At 42.0% G+C, this 23,479-nt stretch overlaps 1 protein-coding gene across 20 annotated transcripts in view; it reads right to left on the reverse strand.

The window, feature by feature from the left end:
* Positions 1 to 23,479, reverse strand: part of ERC2 (ELKS/RAB6-interacting/CAST family member 2) — an 869,527-nt gene that overhangs the window by 387,492 nt on the left and 458,556 nt on the right. For all 20 annotated transcript variants that reach the window (XR_014781666.1, XR_014781667.1, XR_014781668.1 and 17 more), the window contains one exon: positions 4,387 to 4,522. Coding sequence is in view for 14 of the 20 variants with exons in the window: in XM_084794830.1 (XP_084650956.1) it covers positions 4,387 to 4,522 (136 nt within the window). In the remaining 6 variants the exon portion in view is untranslated. The remainder of the gene's footprint in view (positions 1 to 4,386; positions 4,523 to 23,479) is intronic.

The following is a 23,479-nucleotide window of genomic DNA, read 5'->3' on the forward strand; positions in this document are numbered from 1 at the left end:
AGAGCAAAGACAGTGGTACCCTGTACAATAAAAAACTGATGCTGGCTCAAGCATGTAGGGCTGGGTTTCATGTCTCAGGGTCTGATGGGTCAGTGGTTATGGCAAAGGACACTCTCTGATTATTACTGCTGGCAATACTTGGTCAACAATACTTTCATAAAATGCTGATAAGTAACTCTATTAGAAGAAGAAGAAGAAGAAGAAGAAGAAGAAGAAGAAGAAGAAGAAGAAGAAGAAGAAGAAGAAGAAGAAGAAGAAGAAGAGGAGAAGAAGAAGAAAAGAAGAAGAAGAAGAAGAAGAAGAAGAAGAAGAAGGAGAAGGAGAAGGAGAAGGAGAAGGAGAAGGAGAAGGAGAAGGAGAAGGAGAAGGAGAAGGAGAAGGAGAAGGAGAAGGAGAAGAAGAAGAAAAGAATGGTCCCTAGGGAACATTGCAGGCTTCCCTAGACAAGTATGTAGTCAGGTGATGACATGCTTCCTTAGACAGCTGCTGGTTCTCCCTGGGAGGTGCCTTGGTCATACCACAACAGCTCCAGCTTGCCTGCATCTTACAGCTTGCCTTGTACTTGGCCAAGATCATCATGAGAGGCCAGGTTGGGGACTTCTCATCTTCCTGTCTCAGTGTCCCAGTCCTAGGACAGTCCTCACTCCTCAGCCCACCCACCTCCAACTTTGAGACCGTATTTGAAGCCTCTTCCAGAGGCTATTAATATTTGAGCGATGTGCTCCTAATTAATCTATTTCTGGATACCACATCTATTCGGTTGGGCAAAACCAAGATGTCAAGGCACCTAATCATCACAAAATACAGTGTAAAACAAATCAAATTAGTGGGTACCAAGCTTTCAACCCTGGCTGACACAGGGTTTAACAGGCTAACATATAAACAGGAGAACACTAATATTCAAAATGAAGAACATCTAGAAAATTCTGTTCTCAAAGGCAGCAATTACTGCATCTTAGCCCATCTGCTAAAAATTCAGGCAAGTGGGAGATTCACTCCCTATTAACCTTAACCAGAGACATTTCCATCTAAATTAATCGTGACTACTTTTTATTGCATTGCAAATGTTATCCTTTATTTGGGGTGGTCAGGAATGTAATGAGCAATTCCAGACCATGTTATCTTTTATGAACTGGCCTACGAGGTAGTTATCAAGGCCCTTTAAGAAAATACTGCTATACAAAAGTTCATGGGTAAAAAAAAAAAAAGACATTAATTTCTATAACTAGATGTGTCCTGGAAAAAAAAGAAGGAAATTGCTACACAGACAAAAGACAAAAATGTTGATGCTCAATGCGTATCAGAGCACAACTATGCAATTACTCTGCACATACCATACAACTCTTTTCTTTACTGTGTTTGTGTGTGCATGCGCATGCGTGTCTATATGGGTGCATACATGATGCAGCAGGAGTCAGTCATTTCCTTCCCCCATGTGGGTTTCAGGAACCTATCTCTGGTTGTCAGGCCCAGCAACAAGTGCCCTCAACCTCCAAGTCATCTCTCTGACTCCAGGCAACTCTTAGAAAATCATTTTTCATCTTTTCTTGTTGTTTTAAAAATAGCCAACTCTACTTGGCACAGTGGCGCATGCCTTTAGTCTCAGCACTTGGGAGGCAGAGGCAGGTGGATCACTGTGAGTTCGAAGCCAGCCTGGTCTACAAAGAGAGTCCAGGACAGCCAAGGCTACACAGAGAAACCCTATCTTGAAAAACAAACAAAAAAAGAAAAAGAAAAACATCCAACTCTCAACATTTATAGTAAGCACAGCCTGTGCTGAGAGCAATCCACAACTCGCTACAAACACTGACTCAGCCCTCACAGCCTGTAAAGTAGAAGTGAGCATTTCCGCTTCTCAGATGAAGAGACTGAGGATTTGGGAAGCTAAGCGATTGTTTTAGGAATTCTGACCCTTGGAATGAAATCCAGAGCCAACTGAGGAATAACAACAGTAATTCCCTCAATAGCAACTTCCCTTCGAGCCTGTAATTATTTATGGTTTATACTCAGACTGTACCTTGCCCTGGCAAGCTGTCAGCTTTTCTGATGGTTCTTATGCCTGGAGACCTGTCTCCCATGTCAAGTGCACTGAGGTCAAAGTCCAAGTGGCCCATGAAGACTTTACTGTTTCATGCTTCTCTGCCATCCCAGTTTTCCAGAACACTCATCTAGGGAGAGTTAGACTTTAGCTAAGTCCTGACTCTACCACCTGCTAGCTAGGAAGCACACCGTTTTCATTCTTGGAGCCCCCTTTTCATGCACAGCATAGGGGTTATAGACATTCAACTATGACATAGGAAAATAAAATCCTCTGGTATTTATTCTATCCTGGCTGTTGTCACGTGCTTTCCCTTTTAGTTGGGGGACCTAGGTGAGACTCGGCATTTCTCCTGGGCTCCAGGTAAATCAACGGCCTGATCATGGCCTGCCACCATGTCTATCCTTGAATGCCTGCTATGACTCCTAGATAGCCACTCCCCTTCTGAGGGACTGTGTTCCATGAAGACACACTGGCTTGCAGCCATCACTATACAAGGACTTCCTAACACTTTAAGCCAAAGGATTCAGGTGGATAGAAGAAGAGACCAAACCATTCCTGCAGGATGATGGAAGTGGAAAGCAAAGCATCTTTATGGAGAATGAAAGCAGAGAGGAAATGTCCTTGCAGGATGATAGAAATAGAGTGTGATGTATCCCTGAAGGCAAATGGAAACAGAGGGAAAAGCATCCCTGTGTATGTGAGGGTTTGTAAGGGGAAATCAAAGCATACCTATAGGGGGATGTAAAGAGAGAGCAGAGCACCCACACAGGAGGATGCAAATGGAGGGCATAGCATCCCTGCAGGAGGATGGAAGCAGAGCCTGGCACTACTGTTGAGATGTCTGAATCCAATCAGGCTGTAGCTGAGTGGAGCCTTCGCAGCTAATTTAAACAAAAGACTTCCAATTTTCTTAGTTCAAATGACGTTGTGCTCCCCGGATTCACACTTTGAGTCCCATAGCTCGGGCAGCATGCCGTGCAAACAGGACAACAGCTGATATGCAGAAGGCAGCATAGCCTGGCACATGACAGCACTCGGTGAAAGGTGCCCACCACTGCTGTGTTCCTCTACATGTGCTTGTGATAGAAAGGAGGACCCGGAATCCCTTAGAACCTTTCTGTGACTTCCAAGTTACACCACATGTAAAATTACCAACATTTTTTGTGAGAAATACATGAGAAAATTAAAAACAAAAGACATAACTTTTTTAAAGACAGAAACTGAAGTGTTCTTCACCTTAGCTTTATCTTAGTCTTGGTTACCATCTCATTCTACAGACTTCAGTCTAGCATCTGTGATGGACAAAAAAATTAAAATCCCAAACCTTGGGCATGACCTGCCAAGAGTTCTGAGGAAGCTATGGGCACAATTCAGCTAGCACCCACACAGAGGTGGGCTGGAGCTGGAAAAGACGATCCAGCCCAAGTTGTGCTGTAGAGTCTAGATCAAGCGTCCGTGCCAAGGGTAGTTAACTTGGAAGCACCACCGCGTGCTCGGCTAGGAAGCCTCCATGTGTGATGCGATACAGATTTTTCCTGGTATTCCTTCTTCAGAATAATTATTCATTTCTCTTTTGGTTGATTAAAAGGACAAACTATGAGTACACACTGACATTATCTTCTTCTATCTCCAAGGAGGAGACTAATATATAAGTGCAGAAAGACACTAACTAATAAGCAGAATTTAACATGAACTCAGGCCAAGTTGAACTCAAATTGCTCTGTTTAAAGACAGGGCCGGAGTAAATAAAAATGCTTCAAAGCCAATGTCCTGTTTCAGCTTGAATGTTTTATTGAGCACACAGGGAGAGCTCCATTCCGAAGTAGGGATGGTTAATGAGGAGAAATTGGTGTTTTGGTCCATAGGTTACTTTCTGAGGTAAGGCTATCACCGAGAGATAACTATAGCCACTATATTCACCGGGAAGACAAAATAACGATCTACTTTGGCGTCTTGGATTTGTAAACTGAGATCGGAGGAATGCATCCGAATGCCCTTTGTGATAATGACAGGCATGCTGTCCACCAACCGCATGGAACGTAAATCCACTTCCAAACAGCCTCTACTTGCCAAGTAATTGCAGCCCTTACCTTTGAAGGTGAGATACAGGAAGGAAGAGCCTCCATGGACCATTTCCAGGGTTTTCCAAACTCAACTCTTCTTGACCATCATTTCAGAAATGATGCTTTCTACTGAGAAAGACTTACTGAATTCCCTGAGAATATCCCATTAGTGCCGAACTCAGGGCAAACTCAAGCCCGCCATTCCCCGTGCCAAAATTTCTGCAGCACTGGTGACAGCAGACCATCCATCTCTACACATTTAGACTCTAAGCCTGGACTCACCTGCAAATGCTGCGAGTTGTCGGCCATGCTGTCTTCTCGCCGGCGGACTTCTTCTAATAACTGAGCATTTTTCTTCTTCTCCAGCTGCTGGTTGTGCTTGAGGTTGGCCACTTTCTTATTCTGGTCTTTCATGTGCCTGGGAAAAGCCAGCACAATATGGTCACACTCGACTACAGGGAAGACATGTGTTGTCACAACAAATCCAAGCAGTACTAAGTGCAGAATATCCTGGCACAGGCTAAGGAAAACACAGGGTTCTGAGAATCCTACATCTAGTCAAGCACAAGATTGTGGGTACTGAGCATCCACAAATGGCAGGTGTCGGGATGGCACATGGGTGTCACTGGTGAGTGAGACAGGTGTAGTTTTCATTCTTATGGAGCAGTAAGCTCAGTGGGAAGGCAGGCAGATACTAAAGAGATTCAATTTGGGTTTCCTAAAGTCGAAGGAAGTAAACAGTGCTGTGAGAGACGATGGCATGCGCACACAGACAGACAAGTGGATGAAAGGAGATGGGTTTAGACACTGTGGCCAGGAAATGTCTCCAAAGCAGATCAAACGGGTCAACCAGGAGGGGCGCCTCAGGTAGAAAGACAGATGTAATACAAGGCAGAAGAAACTTGACTTCAGGGAACCGGAAATGGAGGGGCTACAACGACATTCCCTAGGGTAGAAGGGAAGTGAGGAGGAAAGAGATCAACAGACTCCAAAGGCTGAATAGAGCAGGGCACATGAACCAGTGGTCTGTGGTGCAGGTTTATTTTCTTCGAAGTAGCTTCTGTCCTCATTATTATTGCTCTTTTGGATCATGTTTTTTTTTTTCTCCTGAGATTATAATTCACTACTTCAACTTTCAAAATAACAACCCGGAGTCTCTAATTGAACACATTGTTAACACATAGCTCAAAGTAATAGTTTGGCTAACTACAATGTTGCTCAATGCCCCAGTATTTGGGGGTAAAAGTTCACAGGATGCCAAATCCTTGCAGCATAAAGTGTCAAGATGGTAAAAAGGATAAATGGTAGATTAAGTTAAAAAAAAATGGGAATTATAGGCTTAATGTACATGATTTTACCAGACATTCCATATATTTAGGCAGCCACGTCCAGAGTAGCTATTATAAATCCGATCCAACACACAAGGAGGTAGGAGAGCAGCACCAAGGTCTGGGAATCAGGGACATGGAGAGGAGGCTAGGGAGTAAATCCTCGGCATCCATTCTAATCCCTTCAACCCCATCCTCAGAACTGCGAGGACAGCAACCACTGTGACTGAGCCCTGCTTCCCAAGACAGCAAACTGAGCGATATAAGAAAAAAAAAACCTGGATGATAAATAGCAAAACGTCAGACTGAAACATCACAAAAGCAGATGAAGGCAGCTCTCCACAAGCCACTCTTCCTTACAGAATGATGTACTCTCCTCCTCCCTCCACTCCAGCAAAGTGACATGCAAGAGCAATAGCTCACCAAATAGCTGACCAGCAAGGCCCAAGGACCTACTGTCCCTACATCTCCAGCCTGTGGAATGCACGTATCCATCACTACAACTGCTTAAAAAAAAAACAAGCATAAATACAAAAACCACAGATGCTAGAGATCTGAACTCAGGTCCTCATGCTTGTACAGCAAGAAGTTTGCCAACAGAGCTACTCCAAAGCCTGAGTTTTCTTAACTAGAGGACATTCTCAAAGGAAAATATATTTTATACTAATGAATACTATTAAATAGAACCAATTGCTAAATGCCCCTGACCCATGAACACACAAATAAAATAGAGTTCAGTAGCAAGTGTTTGCATAAAGAGGTCATACATCATTCTCTAGGTAATCCAAACACAAAGAACTAATTTTTATGGAATTAAAATCTACCTTAAAAAAACAAACAATGTTTTTTAGGTAGACAGACAGACAGACAGATCATCAGACAGATAATAGATAGATAGATAGATAGATAGATAGATAGATAGATAGATAGACGTAAGAGAGAGGAGGGAAGGGAGAGGGGAGTGCAAGGTGTCAGGTCTACATGTCTTTTAGAACTTTTCTGCATTTGGAATGCAGATATGAATGAAGATATGACCCCCTGTGACTGTAGTGAGGGACCCTCATCAACATTTTCAGCTATTTCCCCAAACAGCGCTTTTATGAGAATGCAAAAGTGGACACAAGAAAAGCTAGATTCCAAGTGGTGCTGTTTAGGATATGGGCCAATCAGATAGGCTGGATCAGGTGATAAGAATGGACAGCAGGTGTCCACATGGCTGTCCCCAACAGCAAGCCCAGTATAGGCCTTCCCTGCAGAAATACAGTGATGTTCTATACATTTCTAGCAGTTGCACTTTCTTCTAAGAGCCATGAAAACTTATAAGAAGGGAAATGTTTCCCTGCTGAGGTAGGAAGGAGGCAAGGAGTGACACGGGTTGCATGGGGAGAAGGTTGGTGGAGCTTCGGGTAGAAAAAAACTCTTCACTCAAGTGGTCCTCAAGGAAGACTGGTAGAAATGGTACCTGGGAAGGCAGGTAAAGGGAATGCAGTGGGAAATGTAGCGAGCCTAGGTCCCTTGGCTGAGACATGGCGTCTACACAGCTCAGTGGTGTCCAGTGACAGCAAGGCCACTGCGAGTTTTTCTGGGACACTTGTAGTTTCCAATAACAACAGAAAGCCCGCCAGGTTCCACATCTTCCCCACCTGCAGAAGCAGAGCTACATTGAATCAATCAAGGTGCTGAACTCAAACAGCCTTCCACTGTCTCTAATGTTTGGGAGGCAGGCTCTGACGGGGTGCAGACTGCAACACTCTCTTGCTGAACTCTCTGAGGAAAATGCCATGTGTGTCTCTTTTCTAACTCTGACCCACTGGGCAACTCTGCAGTTCTGTGAGGCTTAGTTGGGTTTTGTTCTCCAAGGAATTGTCACTGAAAATGCATCTAAGATACAAATTACAGAATAAAGAGGTTGGAGAGACAGCTCAACACTTAAGCACCTCCATGGTGCTCGGGCTACCTAAGACCCCGGAGACAAGACCGCTTTCAGATACAGCACAAAATGCCAACACAGCTTTAAAAGGCAACTCATGACCTTTGACAGGTGAGCATGCCATCCCCAGAACCATATAACACAGCCAACAAGAGACAGATTTAAAAGGAGGGAGGCTAGCAGGGCATGGTGGTGCACGCCTGTAATCTCAGCATTCGGGAGGCAGAGGCAGGCAGAGGCAGGCAGATCTCTGTGAGTTCTGGGCCAGCCTGGTCTACAAGGTGAGTCCAGGACAGCCAAGGCTACAACAGAGAAACTCTGTCTCGGAAAACGAAAAAAATTAAAAAAGGAGGGAGGTTTATATTTAAAAGCTTGAGAAGTGGAGTTTCCCAGGGGAAAACAATATCTTTGCTTTCTACCTGCTAGCATCAAGTCCTTCTAGAAAACCTTCCTTGGATAAGATGGTACCAACAGGCAATTCCTGACTCAGCTCAGAGATGCCTGACTCATTCCAGACCAGTATAGTCAGTATAGGAAGAAGCCCAAGACAAGATTTCCCACCATTCTCAATCAAAACATCTAAGAGGCCTACAACCTTGTCCAAGTTATTTTACTAGAGAATGAGGGACATTAAACTTCCTAAGACTACACTCTGAAGACCGTGGCTGGCACTCAGTGAGTGCTCTGTACACCTCAGCCACATTACTCTGCTCACCTCTTCTGCATCCTGTTTTCTCCTCTAGAAGCCTTCACCCTTGAGCTTCCCACCCAAGCCAGGAAGACACAGCAGGAGGTAGTCAGGATTGACGAGTATAGCCATTTCACTGAGAGGGTATTGGTGTTCCCCTTCGTTCTAACCCTGCAGAAACCCCCCTCCACCAAAACATAGTAGAATGCCACCCCAAATATAGACAGAAGCCAGTGACTCAGGGCTGAAAGCTAAGGAGAGATGCTGAGAGTCTGTTAGGGAGGGAACTGGAGATGGAGAAGGAAAAGAGCCTCTAGTGCCCTCCTCCAGGGACAGCATGGAATTAGTGTGCCACCATGAAACAGTCAAGTCTGTTCCTCACTCTCCAACATTCAGTGTTCAAGCCACGGGTATCTAATAAAAGGAGGCTCTTGTGAGCAAGCAGACCACACCCAGCTGTAGGAATGTAGGATGAATAGCCATCTCGGCTCTTACTTCTAACCTGTTGGCCTCCTGTTGGGTTACAGGAATTCAGTAAACACAGGCTGAAGATGACGGCTTTAGGATGGTGGTTTGTTTTTCTCATTGTTAAGCACTAAGTTGTCTCATTTTACATCACCCTCATGCTACCAGACTACATGCCTTGGTGTCTCAGCTCACAGGTGGAAGCAATTCCCCCGCAGGATTACCCAGCCCAGGGTGCTAAGGCTCCACATATCCCCTAGGGCCTTGATCCCCATCTCAGAACAAAGACTGCAGAAGAGCCAGACCCCTTCTCTTCCCTCAGCTTTTCTGCAATGACACTTCAAACCACATCACTTCCTACCAGAAGGCCCAGAATGTCCTTCTTGCCTATTTAGTTTCTCTACTTGTGCTTCTTCCCCATTTTCTTTTTTAAATTCTTTGACAATTTTATGCATGTATTAATATATAAATAATTTCAGCCATTCCTCCATTACTCTCTCTCTCTCTCTCTCATCCCTGTTCCTTCTTCCCAACAAAACCTCCCTGTCATTTCATCCCTCCCTGCCTGCCTGTGTGTGTGTGTGTGTATGTATGTGTGTGTATCCTACTAAGTTTAACTATAATTCCTTGTATAAGCATAGACAAGAGGCTATTTATTGGAGTATTGGAACCTGAAGAAAACACTATTTCCTCCCAGCAGCCACTATCTCCTAACAGGGAATCGTGAGGCCTCACAGGACCTTCCTTCCCCAACCATGATGATATTTAAACAAGGAGGGAGGGAGGGAGAATATGAATATGAATATGAATATGAATATGAATATGAATATGCCTTGCTTTCTCCCTTTCCTCCCCTCATTCACCTGGACTCTGAGCCTAAAGGATGGGCAGGTCTTTTTTCCTTGCTAATACTCTCTGGAAATGTCCTCAAGACACACCAAGGGCAGGGCGGTGCTTGGCTGATCACCAAGAGGCCTTTTACTCTAACCAGACTGACATGGCTAGCTATCATTAAACTAGATTCTTAGCCAAATAAATGTCTTTAAATCCTAGACCGCAGGAGAATAGAAATGAGAATCACTGTCTGCTACTGATACAGGAGGATCATGGAATGTTCCTTGCTATAAAGATCACGTTAAAGATCTGATGGAAATCCAAGAGTGTGTAGGAAAGCCAACGAACCTGGGTATTGCTTTCCGAATTCAATCATTGCCGCAGCAAGGGCTCAAGGCAGTGAGAAAGCATGTAATGTGCTGGGGATACAGGGCTCATGTCACCTACTTAACCTTCCTATGGCCTTACTAGGAAGGTCCGGTGTACCTGTTCCTTTCACAGATGAGGAAGCTGCCCAAAGTTGTGGAACTGATGATGTCAGAGCCTCAGTTAGTCCATCTCAGAAAATACTTCCTCTCACTTTGGTCCCTCAGGTCTACACTGTGCCAACTGAGTAGAGAGAGCACTGTAGCATTCTTTTCGATGGTATTCTGCACTCTCGGGCAGCTGTGGCAAGGTCTAGGAAGCAGCCAAGGAAAATCAAGACACAGTAGTGGGTCCAGGTCCTTTAAGCAACATTGAACTGGCCAAGATGACCCTGGGCATCAACTTTATGGAGTGCTAGAGAACTAGAAACAAATGAAGTGGCCATCACAGAAGGTGAGCTATCCGCGGGGAGGGTCAGGATTCAAGGGAGAGGGCCTAAGAGTATGCACTTCACCATGGCAACTGTGTGATGGATGGAGGGCCACCCATGAAGCCAAAACAAAGCCAGCAAGTATCTGCAACGTTCCTGTCACTGCCTGTTCTCACTATGACCACCTTCAAGTTACAAAGTCCTATGAATCAATCTCACTAGTCAAACTGTTTTCTTCAGTATCACATTCTGAAATGTTACTGTCCTGAAGACTTTGATTCCTGTTGTGCATACCGATTCAGAGACAACAAGTATGAGAATGACAAAAGTGAGTGACAATAAAATCAGAACTTCAACAACAAAAGTAGAAGAGAAAGACAAAGAAGCAAGACCAATGCTTATGTTATTCAATGGTTCCTCTGAGGAAAGAGTGCTAGGAAGCCTGAGGCAAACTCAAAACAAGGCAAGACCTAAGATAAAAACCCTGCAATGTTCTTACTTCCTATCTCCTTTGGATCACCATTTGCTTTTCAAACAACAACAACAACAACAAAATGAAATCTGAATGCTTGAAATCAAACATTCACATAATTGCCACAATTCCATGGAGCATTGTATCCTTCTAGAAGCCCATGGCTCTGCTGTTAGACACAGGCACATTAGGGCCAATTTGGTGGAGTGTCAGCTGTATTTACAGTTTGGGGTAATATAAAAACATATGGAAACTGTGAAAATTGACTCCCAGGAGGCTAATGTTAGAGGAAACCAACATTCCACAGTCTGGCCCGAGGTTGGGGCAATTTGCCCAAACAATATACAACCAGAGCAGCCTCCAAGCATAAGGGCGCTTGGTGTGAGCAAGACCTGTTTTCATTGTGCCCGATCTGGAACTGGCCTACAACAACTGAGACATAAAGTGAGGGTGAAGGTGGATTGCAATGTTACATGACTTTTTTTCCAAATGGGAGTAGAGAAATAATGTGTCAGACTTCTGATTCTTCGCTATGAGAAATCAATTGAAAAAAACGCTGTTAAATAATAAAACTTCTCTCTGTTTTCAGAAGTCAGAGCCCATATGCAGTGCTGTACTAAAGGCTATAAAAATATCTCTGCTGAATGAAATAACATTTTGACATGGAGGAAGCTTTTATTCCCACTCTACACATGAATAAATGGAGGCTTACAGTGGTGATTTGCATCACGTCATATGGTTTCTAAGTAGGGGACACAGAATGCAAGCCATTGTTTCTGGGATGCCAGAGACCACAGTCTTATCTGTTATATTACAGAAACAGTAAAAAACCGTATGAGATCTTGGCCACAAACTATGCAGAGCTTACTAACCAGGCCTAGACACTCACTTGGGAAAGTTAATCATTGTTTCCTCTATGGAGAAAGCAAAGCTCCAGCCTCAATATTCTTTGGAGCATTTGGTCCCACTGAGATGTGGCTTACTAGGCTCTCCCAAAAATAATCTGGACTGGTACTGAATTTGATATATTGAGGCACAAAAAGTTACCATGAACCTATCATCCCCAAATAGCATTTGGCTATGCCCTTACACCTTCTGTGGTTTGGTAGTACAGGCATGGGCCAAGCTGATTGAAACCAGGGTGTCGTCTCAACTGCATCTCTCCCCTTTAGTCTTGATACAGAGAGAACAGAATTCTACATCTTCCCATTTGCTGGCACAATGCCTTCCCTGAAAGCTGTTTGCTGGCTGGAGGCTTCCCTCGGTCCTAAATAATGTACCAAGTGCCTTCCCATGTAGTCATCTAGCCAAGCAGTCTACAATACGGCTGTGATGTGTTTTGTTTTTTTTTTAAGCCTCCAGTCTACTAATATGGAGCCTCATATAACGTCATGGGAATGGCACACCAACACCTGTGTGTTCACTGCTTACTTGTCTAAAGCAGCCTTTCCTTCCAGAGTCACATACCTACACAAAAGAGTAGATGCCGCCATCTTTGCTGTATTCTATCCTCTGGATGCAAGCCACAGACACTGCCCATATTCAAGCAGAGGAGGTCATAAAAGGGTATGAATACCAGGGGATATAGATCATAGAAACCCTGTCAGAATCCTGTCTCCCTGTACACTACCCAACTGAATTATTACTAACATGAAGATGGCCTGCTTTTGGCCTGTAGTATAGAAGCCATTAACCACACATGACTAATGACTATATGAACATGGCTTTGCATCCATTGAACCAATTTTTAAATATTACTTAATTTAATATTTAAATTTAAACAGTCAACAGAATACTAGTGGCTACCACACTGGACAGCAGACTTGGGCATTAATTAATGCACCAACTATATGCCGATTTAAAATCTTGGCTTTTGTACTCTTCTTTCATAAAGTTTGTAATCTTTTTACTATTAATTTCAAACAATTCTTAGGGACGGCTTGCCTCAGTATCTGCTCAACAGAATTAATTTTCCATCATTCCAAACTTCTTCCAAACCATTTCCAACAATACAACCTAAAAAATCTTAAAGGCCCAAGTGGTGGCTGAAAGGGAATTACACTAATTTATGCATCTTTATGCGGCCCCAAGTATTTATCCCCATGGCAACACACTACAAAACAAGTGGATGTTCTTTCCACTCTTCCTCACTTAACTCAAACCTCTTCACTTACTCAGATGTGAGTGAGTAAAACACCACTTCCTCAGAGACGGCCTCAGCACAGCCAGCCATTTCCAACTGTCACCTCAGCATCACCATTTTGGTGTGCGCTGCTTTTCCTAACGTGTGGTTTCAGGGCAGGCCTCTGGGATCACTAGTTCAAGATCCGCTCATAACTACAGTCAAACGAGTTCAAGGAGAGGAAAGAGGAGAACCGAAACCCTGTGAGTCCTGAGAGCACAAACAAGACATAATAAGCAGGGCTTATTTAGCACTGCAGGAGCATTCCTCAGAATGTTTAATATCATCAGCTACAGGGAAGATCCAGAAGGAGACAAAGCACAGTGTGTTCACTGCTTACTTGTCTAAAACAGCCTTTCCTTCCAGAGTCATCTGAGCTATCAAGTCTGAGATGTAGATCTTTAGTTAGTTTCCCAAACTTGCCAGTTTATCTACGCCATAGGCTTGCCCCACCCACCACCATTAATAGTGCGGTCTACTTGAACTTTTTTTTTTAAACCTTCGTACCCTCCATACGTTTTCAATTTTAAATAAGCAAGATTATAGGAAATCACGTTTCATCTAAAAATAATGCCTTTCTATTAATATCAGAGTGTGCAATACATAAGCACTCATTAGAGGTATCGTTAGACTGGCAATATGGCTCAGTGGCTTGCTTACTATACAAGCTTGAAGACCAGAGCTCCATCCATGGAGCCCAGATAAAGGCAGAAGGAAAGAACTCCCTGCAAAAAGTTGATCTCTCACTTTCATATGCACTATCTATGATTTGCATACCTGCATGCCAATAAATAAATAAATAAATAAATAAATAAATAAATAAAATGTAAAGGATACTCTTAAATTAACAAGAACTTCAGCATGAAATTCTCAACAAAGACTTAGTTATTCCCTGGCTAGAAATAACAGACCAAGCATGTGTAGCTTCTCAGTACACACGAGGAAACAGCCTCTTGGTGGAATCTATAACCTGCACACTTTTATTTGCCTGCTACACTCATGACCCTCAGGGAATCACCAGGCAAGCTGAGGAATTACCAGTTCCCAGAGTTGATCACTTGGAAGTACTTTACATGTGTCCCCTTTGTTCAACACCCAAGCAAGCAAGCATCCTCATCTGTTATGGTCCAGTAACTATAATACTGACTGAATGATGGGTAATTCTAAGTGTTGGCTCCAATAGATTAAGAAATGCCTTGGGTACTAGGAGGCACACACCAAATAACGTTTTCAGACAGGACTGACTAAGAAGAGAAGAGCTGCCCTGTATGTGGATGGTACTACCCCATGGGCTGAGCGAGGTCCCAATTGAGTAAAAGGTAAAAAGAGGAAGCAAGCTGGATGTCAGTGCATCCTCTGTAGCCTTCCTCTTCTGCCGAGCTGTAAGACAGCCATCCTACCTTCTCACCTGAAGGTGGCAATCTCCTGAAATCATAAGCTAAAATAAATCCTTCCAACCCTAAGCCGCTCTCATCCTGAGTTTGGTGACAATAGTGAGGAATACAATTAATCCTACAAGAACTTGGACATAGTACAGGGCTCAGGAAGACAGATTCGCTTGGATGCAACGTGTGCCTTGCTTTTGCCAGGATGACACTGTAGAGTCTGCATGGAGTCTGAGAGCTTCAGGCTACAATATGCCTCTGAGATAGGTCAAAGGGACAGTGACGGGACAATGACTTGGAATCTGAGAATGTGTGTGCATACCTCAGATTAAGGACTTCTTTGCTGAAGAACCTGGGACAAGCAAATTAATTTCTCTTTTATAAATATGTTAGCTTTGAGATAGGATATCTCCAGCCTTCGAGATATGGCAGTCACCCAGTGTTTAATCAAAGGAGAAATAAAGGAAATCATGTGTGAAAAGTGTGATTCAGTGGGGTTCATGAATGCTACCTTGCAGTAATTTTAATAATAAAGAAAACAATAATAATATCTTCTGCCTCTTCACATCTGGGCTGGTTTTCTTTGGAGTGCTAGATAGCTACCCTAGTGATAGCTAGACCACTAACACCTGTGAGACAAAGCTGCTGGATTAAAAAGTCTCTATCCCTTCAGCCCTGCACCCCAGGAATCACACTGATGTGAAGATGGCTATCTGCAGCCTTAGAATGGCTTAGACCAAATGTTAGTATCTGTGATCTTACCAGACAGACAAAGGGAGGGAAGGATTGCTTCTAGAAGAGACCACATGGTCTTAAGTTCACGGAACAGGCTTCTGCTCCACGGTGTATTTTACAACCACTCACCTCCTAATCATAAGACATGCCCAGGCGGCTCTCAGTCTACCTGCCCCTCATGTAAAGTGATGCATTCCTACTGTCCCAAATGCTTCTACAAAAATGATTTCTCCACCAAACCACTGGATATAATTGGGCAAGAACAACTAGAAAACTCCAAAAGCTGGCTTATACCACCATTTTTTAAATAAAGATTCTAAAGAATGGAGAACAGAGATTCTCCCAGCCTTCTTGGGAACCTATCTGTGTCTCCTGATGAGCACACATAACAGACATAACTCTCCAATCTGTTTGCTTTTTCCTAAAGAAAGACAGCATTTCCTAAGACACAATTTTCCATTCAGGAGTCATCACAAGCGATGCTTGTAGGGGCACCTGCTCCTTAGGCAAAGTCTTTGTCTGTTCCATACGGAGAAAACCATCTGGGGCTCTGTGAAGATGAGCAGCACAGGCCTCAGATAACATCTAAGCAACCATTTTTTCCCTGGGTGGCTGGAGACTGGAAATGATTGAAGCTGTGCACTGTTCCTAAGGGAAAGTGGTTCTTAACTGTTGTTGCAGCATCATCAGAAATGAGAAACAACTAGAAGACAGATTATATCTACTGCTTGTGCTGTGCCAGTAACAATAAGTTATACTTTAATTTAACTCTTGGAAAAAATATTCTCACTATTAATTGTTAAAAAGAATGTAAGTACCTAAGATTTAAGATAAAGCAATAAAGAGGCTTTCCTTTGGGAAAAGTGAGTCTCTTGCTCTTACACTATCTCAGTCTCGTATGTCTTAGCACAGTTCTACTTGCTGATGCAAGCCTATTTCCTTGCATTTTACAAAATTAAAACTCATGCTTCAGACAAATTAGAAGGATCTCCCTGTTTCTCAAATGACAATTGAAAAACATCTACAAAATCAACATAACTGAGACATAGGACATGAGGAAAACAGCATTCTAGAAGCTGTGGTTTGTAGGTGGCCCCAATGTCCATGTGTTAACCCTCTATTCTCTGATGTGGCAGCCTTAGGATGTGGAGCTAAACAGAAAGTGTTATCCCCATGGGTACCATCCTCCTGAGTGGGTGGATACTGCAGGCTTTGGAGAGGGACTGACGTATAAGGATTCTTGCTCTGTCTCTTGCCTTTCTGCCTTTGGCCATCCATAGCACAGCAAGAAGGCCTTCATTATTACAGATGTCCACAACTTGACTTCTCAACTATGGAAAGTAAATGTCTCTTCCTTATAAATGCCTGGTTGATGGTACTCTGTTGCAGCAGCAGTAAAAATACTGAATTGCTTAAAGAGCAAAGAGCAATATCTCTAAAGTGTTTAGAACTCAAGGCCTACATTGACTTCAGTGAGGTCATCTGAATACTTGCTTTTTAAAAAGTATTTTGTAGCTGGGCATGGCGGTGTACACCTTTAATCCCAGCACTCAGGAGGCAGAGACAGGTGGATTGCTGTGAATTCAAGGCCAGCCAGGTCTACAAAGTGAGTCCAGGGTGGCTAAGATAACATAGAGAAACCCTGTCTCGCAAAACCAAAAATCAAACAAAAAATTATTTTATATGTATAGATGTTTTGCCTATGCACCATGTGAGTGTCTGATGCATACATAAGGAGGCCATAAAGGAGAATCCTATCCTCTGGAGCAGAAGTTACAGGTTGTTATTGGCTGCCATGGGGATGCTGGGACTTCAATCCAGGTCCTCTGGAAGAATAGCTAGTGCTCCTAACCACCAAGCTACCTCTCCAGCCATGAATGCTTCCTTCAAAAATTCTACATCTAAGTATGGATCATTTACAAAGGTAAGGCTACTCTTTCTCTTTCCTTCTGCCTTTCTTCTTTCCTTCCTCTATCTCTTCCTTTCTTCTACATTCTCGACATTTAAGTGGAATGATAAAGATTATAGCTTCCATGACTATTGGCATCTACTTTTTTTTTTTTTTTTTGGCTGCATGGATAGAACTGATTAAAGAAAAAGTCCTGGCAACAATGAATAATGTGATAGCCCAATAATAAGAATCTTCTTCTTTTTCTCCTCCTTCTCCTCCTCATTCTTCTTCTTCTTTGTGAATTAATTGTTGGGAGTAGAATACTCTATGGTACAGACTTAACAACTCTCTATGAACCAGAAGCATTTCCTGGGCAATTAATCAAGGGAACTTTCCTATGAAAGCACACCTTGATTAAGCTATTCACATGTGTACCCATAAATGACAATGACTAATTACAAGCTTCAGACCTGTGCAGTTTGATGAAATGTTTCTCTTCTGGCCTAGTTTAAAAAAAAAAAAAACACCTAGTCAAATTCTACAAGTAGAATAAATTAAAGAAAGTTATAATCGCAGAAAGCAACAGGTCAAAGTGCATGACTTTTGCCCAAGAATGATGCATGTTTACTTGACACTACAGACTCTCCTCTGTGTCCCCCTTTGATGGGTCAGTGTAATTCCTACTAACAATAATGAGAGATATGTGCTAAAAATGAATAGCTGCTAACTCCAGCCATCTGTGAATTCCTGGTACAAATAAAATTGAATGTCATCACTACCCTATTGGATTTCTTGGTAATGCTCTTTGCTGATAAGAACGTTGGGGAAAAAAGTTTTCTTTTCTTTCTTTTTTTTTTTTTTTCTCATACAAAGCATGCCCATTGCCCTTGCTACATAAAGAAACCCATTCTATTCTGAATCCAGGCAGCTCCTAAGAGGTAGGGTGAGATAAACCCATGCTTATCAAGATAACTGTTTCCCCACTCAGTATAAATTGAGACAAAGTATACCCAGACTCAAATGATTAAAACGTCCAAATTCTTAGCAGGTTAACTCATTACTTTTCATCCTTCTCTTGCCAGTCCTGAAAGCTAAGTAGCTGTCCTGTCCTAAGAGCCTGCAGCTCTCACTTCAAAACGACTCTCTTCCCTAGGACTAAGCTAAAATGGACTTACTTCATTCTCCCTTTATGAATTACTGGCTGTCACAATTTTGAGAAAGGTCTTGAGCTTTAATGGAGACCTTTAAAAAGAGTGATCGTGTGCTTGTGAACCCAAGATGGTATGCTGGAGAGCCAGACAAGCTGGGCGACTGGGAAACCAGCAGCCAGAAACTGGAGATCTATACATCTTTCTCCAGTGTTTACTTATGAAAGGCGAGGCCGGTGTGGCTCCATCTCAGCCAGTGTCTGCAGAATAGAGAGCGCAACTCATTCCTGGGCCTGGCAGCTCTGCTCAGGTCTCCTTGCTCATCTGCAGTGAGCCACCTTTCCAAGGACCCCATCACCTGCCCCTCAGGGAGGAGACGGAAGTATCCTTCTGAAATCCCCAAGGCCTAATCATTAGGTGGCTCACCCTTCCTCGGGGGCCACACAGAAGGCTGTGGCTCTTAGGATCCTCCCTTAGGTGTGATCATTAGATCTAATTTTATATGACATTTGATGACAGAACTGCTAAAAATATTTATTAGCTTGGCTAACAACTAAAGAAAAAAAATGGTAATCACAGCTCTCTGGAGAGGCTCTTTAAATTTCATTTTATAGCACTATAAAATGAGGCCATACCCTGCACATTTAAATGGGCAAATTATCTGGCTGGAAGTGGATCTGAGTCTGAAGTTCAGTTATAGTCAGTAGATAAAAAACAGCTCAGGGAACATTCAAGGTCAGGGTCCATTTCAGAGACAGTGGAGATATCACCAAAAGATAGTAAGCTTTTTCCTCATACATTGACTACACATATAAGTGCCCATATTGGGGGGCTTAGTAGTTGGTTGATTGCTTACAATACTACCTCATTACACTCACAAAAAAATAGCGCTAATATAAAGCCATCAACTGATTGTTTATAAGCAACACACTTAGTTATAATAGTACACATCTCCTAAGTACATAATTTTAAACTGTTTAAACTCTCCTTAAAAATATTATCATACACAGGACAGAATTATTTAACAAAACACATTAAAGACAAGTATAAGATTGCCAATATACAGGAAAAAGTATAATATTAAATAAGGGTCTAGTATCCACAACATATAAAAAGCACAGCTCAACAAAAAGAAAAATAAATAATCCAATTAAATATGGACAAATAATTTAAAAACAGATATATTTCAAGTTATATAAATATATTTTATATAAAATATATATAATTTCAAAGAAGATACATAAATGACCAATGAGATCATGCAAATACATTCCACATCATTACTGATTAAAGAAAGTAGATCAAAACCACTGCTTCCTTATTGGGGTGGCTAGGATCAAAAAGATGGGTGACAACATACTTGGGTGAAACTGGACTGAATTCATAATAATAGTGCTGAATTCATAATAATAATACATTCTTGGCAAAACCACAAAATTGAAAAGATACGTTGGAAAATAATTTGCTATTCCTCAAGAGTTAATAAGAATCACCACAGAAAGTCCATTCATTCATCCCACTTGTTATAATAACTCAAGATACTAGATCAACCAAAAGTTGATTGAATAGATACATAAAAGCCCAGTGCCAGATGGTTTCAGCGCAGAATTCAACCAGACCTTCAAAGAAGAGCTAATACCGATACTCTTCAAACTACTCCACAAAATAGAAATGGATGGAACATTATGAAACGCATTTTATGAGGCCACAGTTACCTTGATACCTAAACTTTACAAAGACAAAAAAAAAAAAGAAAGATAATTTCAGACCAATTTCTCTTACAAACATTGATGCAAAAATATTCAATAAAATACTCGCAAACCGAATCCAAAAACACATCAAAGACGTTATTCACCATGACCAAGTAGGCTTCATCCCAGGCATGCAGGGGTGATTCAATATGTGGACATCATTCAATGTAATCCACCATATAAACAAACTGAAAGAAAAAAGAACCACATGTTCATCTCCTTATATGCCAGAAAAGCATTTGACAAAAGCCGACACCCACTCATGTTTAAAGTCTTGGAGAGATTAGCAATACAAGGCACATACCTAAACATAATAAAGGCTATATACAGCAAGCCAATAGCCAACATCAAATTAAATGGAAAGAAACTCAAGGAAATTCCCCTAAAATCAAGGACTAGACAAGGCTGCTCTCTCTCGCCATATCTCTTCAATATAGTACTTGAAATTCTAACTAGAGCAATAAGACATCAAATAGCGATCAAGGGGATCCACATTGGAAAAGGAGGAAGTCAAATTATCCCTATTTGTAGATGATATAATAGTGCATGTAAGTGACCCCCAAATTTCTACCAGAAAACTCCTACAGCTGATAAACACCTTCAGCAAAGGGACTGGATACCAAATCAACTAAAAAAAGTCAGTAGCCCACCTGTATACAAATGACAATTATGCCGAGAAAGAAATTAGGGAGACTACACCCTTTACAATAGCCACAAATAATATAAAGTATCTAGGTGTAACTCTAGCCAAGCAAGTGAAAGACTTATATGAAAAAAAAAAAAACTTCAAGTCTCTGAAAAAGGAAATTGAAGATGACATCAGAAGATGGAAAAATCTTCCTCCCTTGTTGGTGGATCGGGAGAATTAACATAGTAAATTTGGCCATCTTACCAAAAATAACTTACAGATTCAATGCAATCCCTTATCAAAATACCTACATAATTTTTTAAAGACCTTGAAAGATCAATTCTCAACTTCATATGGAAAAACAAAAAACCCAGAAGAGCTAAAACAATCCTGTATAATAAAAGATCCTCTGGAGGAATCTCCATCCCTGAGCTGAAGCTCTACTATAGAGCATCAGTAATTAAAACAGCATGGTACTAGCATAGCAATAGGCTGGTTGATCAATGGAATTGAATCAAAGACACAGAAATAAATCCATACACCTAATGAGCACTTTATTTTTGACAAAGACGCCAAATTTATACAATGGAAAAAGGATAACATCTTCAACAAATGGTACTGCTCTAACTGGATGTCTACATGTAGAAAAATGCAAGTAGATTCATGCACACCATGCACAAAACTCAAGTCCAAGTGGATTAAAGACCTAAACATAAAACCAGATACACTAAATCTCTTAGAAGAAAAAGTGGTGAAGAGCCTTGAACTCATTGGCACAGAAGACAACTTCCTGAACAGATCATCAACAGCCCAGGAACTAAGGTCAACAATTAATAAATGGGACTTGAAGAAACTGAAAAGTTTCTGTAAGGCAAAGGACACTGTCAACAGAACAAAGTGACAGCCTACAGCCTGGGAAAAAAATCTTCCCCAACCCTACATCTGACAAAGGGCTAATATCCAAAATATATAAAGAACTCAAGAAATCACCAAACCAAATAACCCCATTAAAAATGGAGTTCAGAGCTAAACAGAGAATTCTCAACAGAGGAATATCGAATGGCCGAGAAACACTTAAAGAAATGTTCAATGTCCTTAGTCATCAGAGAAATGCAAATCAAAACAACTCTGAGGTTCCATCTTACACCCAACAGAATGGCTAAGATCAAAAACTCAAGTGACACCACATGCTGGTAAGGATGTGGAGAAAGGAGAACACTCCTTCATTGCAGGTGGGAATGCAAACTTGTACAACTCCTTTGGAAATCTATCTGGCGCTATCTCAGAAAACTGGGAATAGGGCTTCCTCAAGACCCAGCTATTCCACTCCTTGGCATACACCCAAAAGATGCTCCACCATACAAGAAGGACATATGCTCAGCTATGTTCATAGCAGCCAGAATCTGGAAAAAAACCTAGATGTCCCTTGGCTGAAGAATGGATAGAGAAACTGTGGTACATTTACACAATAGAATACTACATGTCCCCTGGACGGGGAGACCTGGTGGCAATCAGAGGAAGGACAGCAGGTTACCAAGAAGAGACTTGATACCCTATGATCATATAGAGGGGGAGGTAATCCCCCTCAGGAACAGTCATAGGGGAGGGGAATAAGGGGAAATTGGGAGGGAGGGAAGAATGGGAGGATACAAGGGATGGGATAACCATTGAGATGTAACAAGAATAAATTAATAAAGGAGGGAAAAAAAAAACAAAGAAATCTTGAAATTTATAGGCAAATGGATGGAACTAGAAATGATCATCCTGAGTGAGTTAGCCCAGACCCAGAAAGACACACATGGTGTATACTCACTTATAATTGGACACTAGCCCAGCATGGATGTCCTCTGAGAGTCTTCACTCAGTGGGGGATCGGGACAGATGCTGGGACTTGCTATTGGGACTCCAGGTGAGAGTGGTACGGGAGAATGGGGAGATAGGAGGACCCAGAAGGTCCAGAAACCCTACAAGAAGACCATCAAGGCTGCTGGATCTGGACCCAGAGGGGCACTGCACAAACTGTTGTATCAACCAAGGACATGCATGCAGTAAATCTAGACCCCCTACTCAGATCTAGCCAATGGATAGCACATTCTCCACAGTTGTGTAGAGAGCGGGGACTGACTCTGACATGAACTCTGGTGCCCCCTATTTGACCACTTCCCCTTGGTGGGGAGGCCTAGTGGCACTCAGAGGAGGGGGAAGCAGGCTATCCAGATGAGACTTGATAGGCTGTGATCATATTGAGGGGGAGGAGGTCCCCTTCTGTCACAGGTCTAGGAGAGGGGATTAGGGTAAAAGAGGGAAGGAGGGTGAACAGGAAGATACAAGTGAGGGGATAACAATTGGGATGTAATTTGAATAAATTATTTAAAACACAAAAATTTTTAAAAATGAAAGAAAAATGTGGTGTCTCATACAATGCAACACTATCCATCAATAAAAGGGAATAGAGTACTGATACATGCTATAACACTGACAAAATTCAAATACAACAAACTGAAAACAGAAAAAGCCAATCAATAAGCACTGCACCACATGGAATTCTGAGTATATGAAATGTCCCAAATATGCAAACCCAGAAAGACAGAGTGCCGGTTACCAGGCAGGGGATGGAGAACAAGAGGGATGAGTAGTCAACTGGGTGGGACTTAGGGACAAGCTAAGGGGGACTGCTAATGTGAATGGGGTCCTTTTCCTGATTTTAATTTTAGAATTTTAATTTTAATTCTAGAATAAAATTTTAACTCTAGAATTAGAGGGTGATGATTGTACAACCTTGTGAATATACTAACACACATTTTTAAAGGTTTTGTTTAATGTTATAGACACCGGAACAGTTAAAAATTACATATGCTAACACAAAAGCATTAAATAGTACAAAAGAGTCAGAGGAAGTTATCTAACCTCAAGCTATTCCAGGAGTCACTCCCACTGTTGACCAGCTTTCATTAATTTTTCTAGAAATATTTTAGGTGGCGTGTAAACATAAACACACATCTCCCTTAAAAATCACAGAGCACAATTTTATAAGATTTGCCCTATGTGTTGGGTGTCACGCATGTCAGGAACACAGTATGTGGCATGGGAGAGGGCTGCCAGGAGATGGTGATGATGAGAAGAGAAGATCCTGGGGGAATCT

Source organism: Acomys minous (genome assembly GCF_964271855.1).
Source record: "Acomys minous genome assembly, chromosome: 9".
In the NCBI taxonomy this organism is placed as follows: Eukaryota; Metazoa; Chordata; class Mammalia; order Rodentia; family Muridae; genus Acomys; species Acomys minous.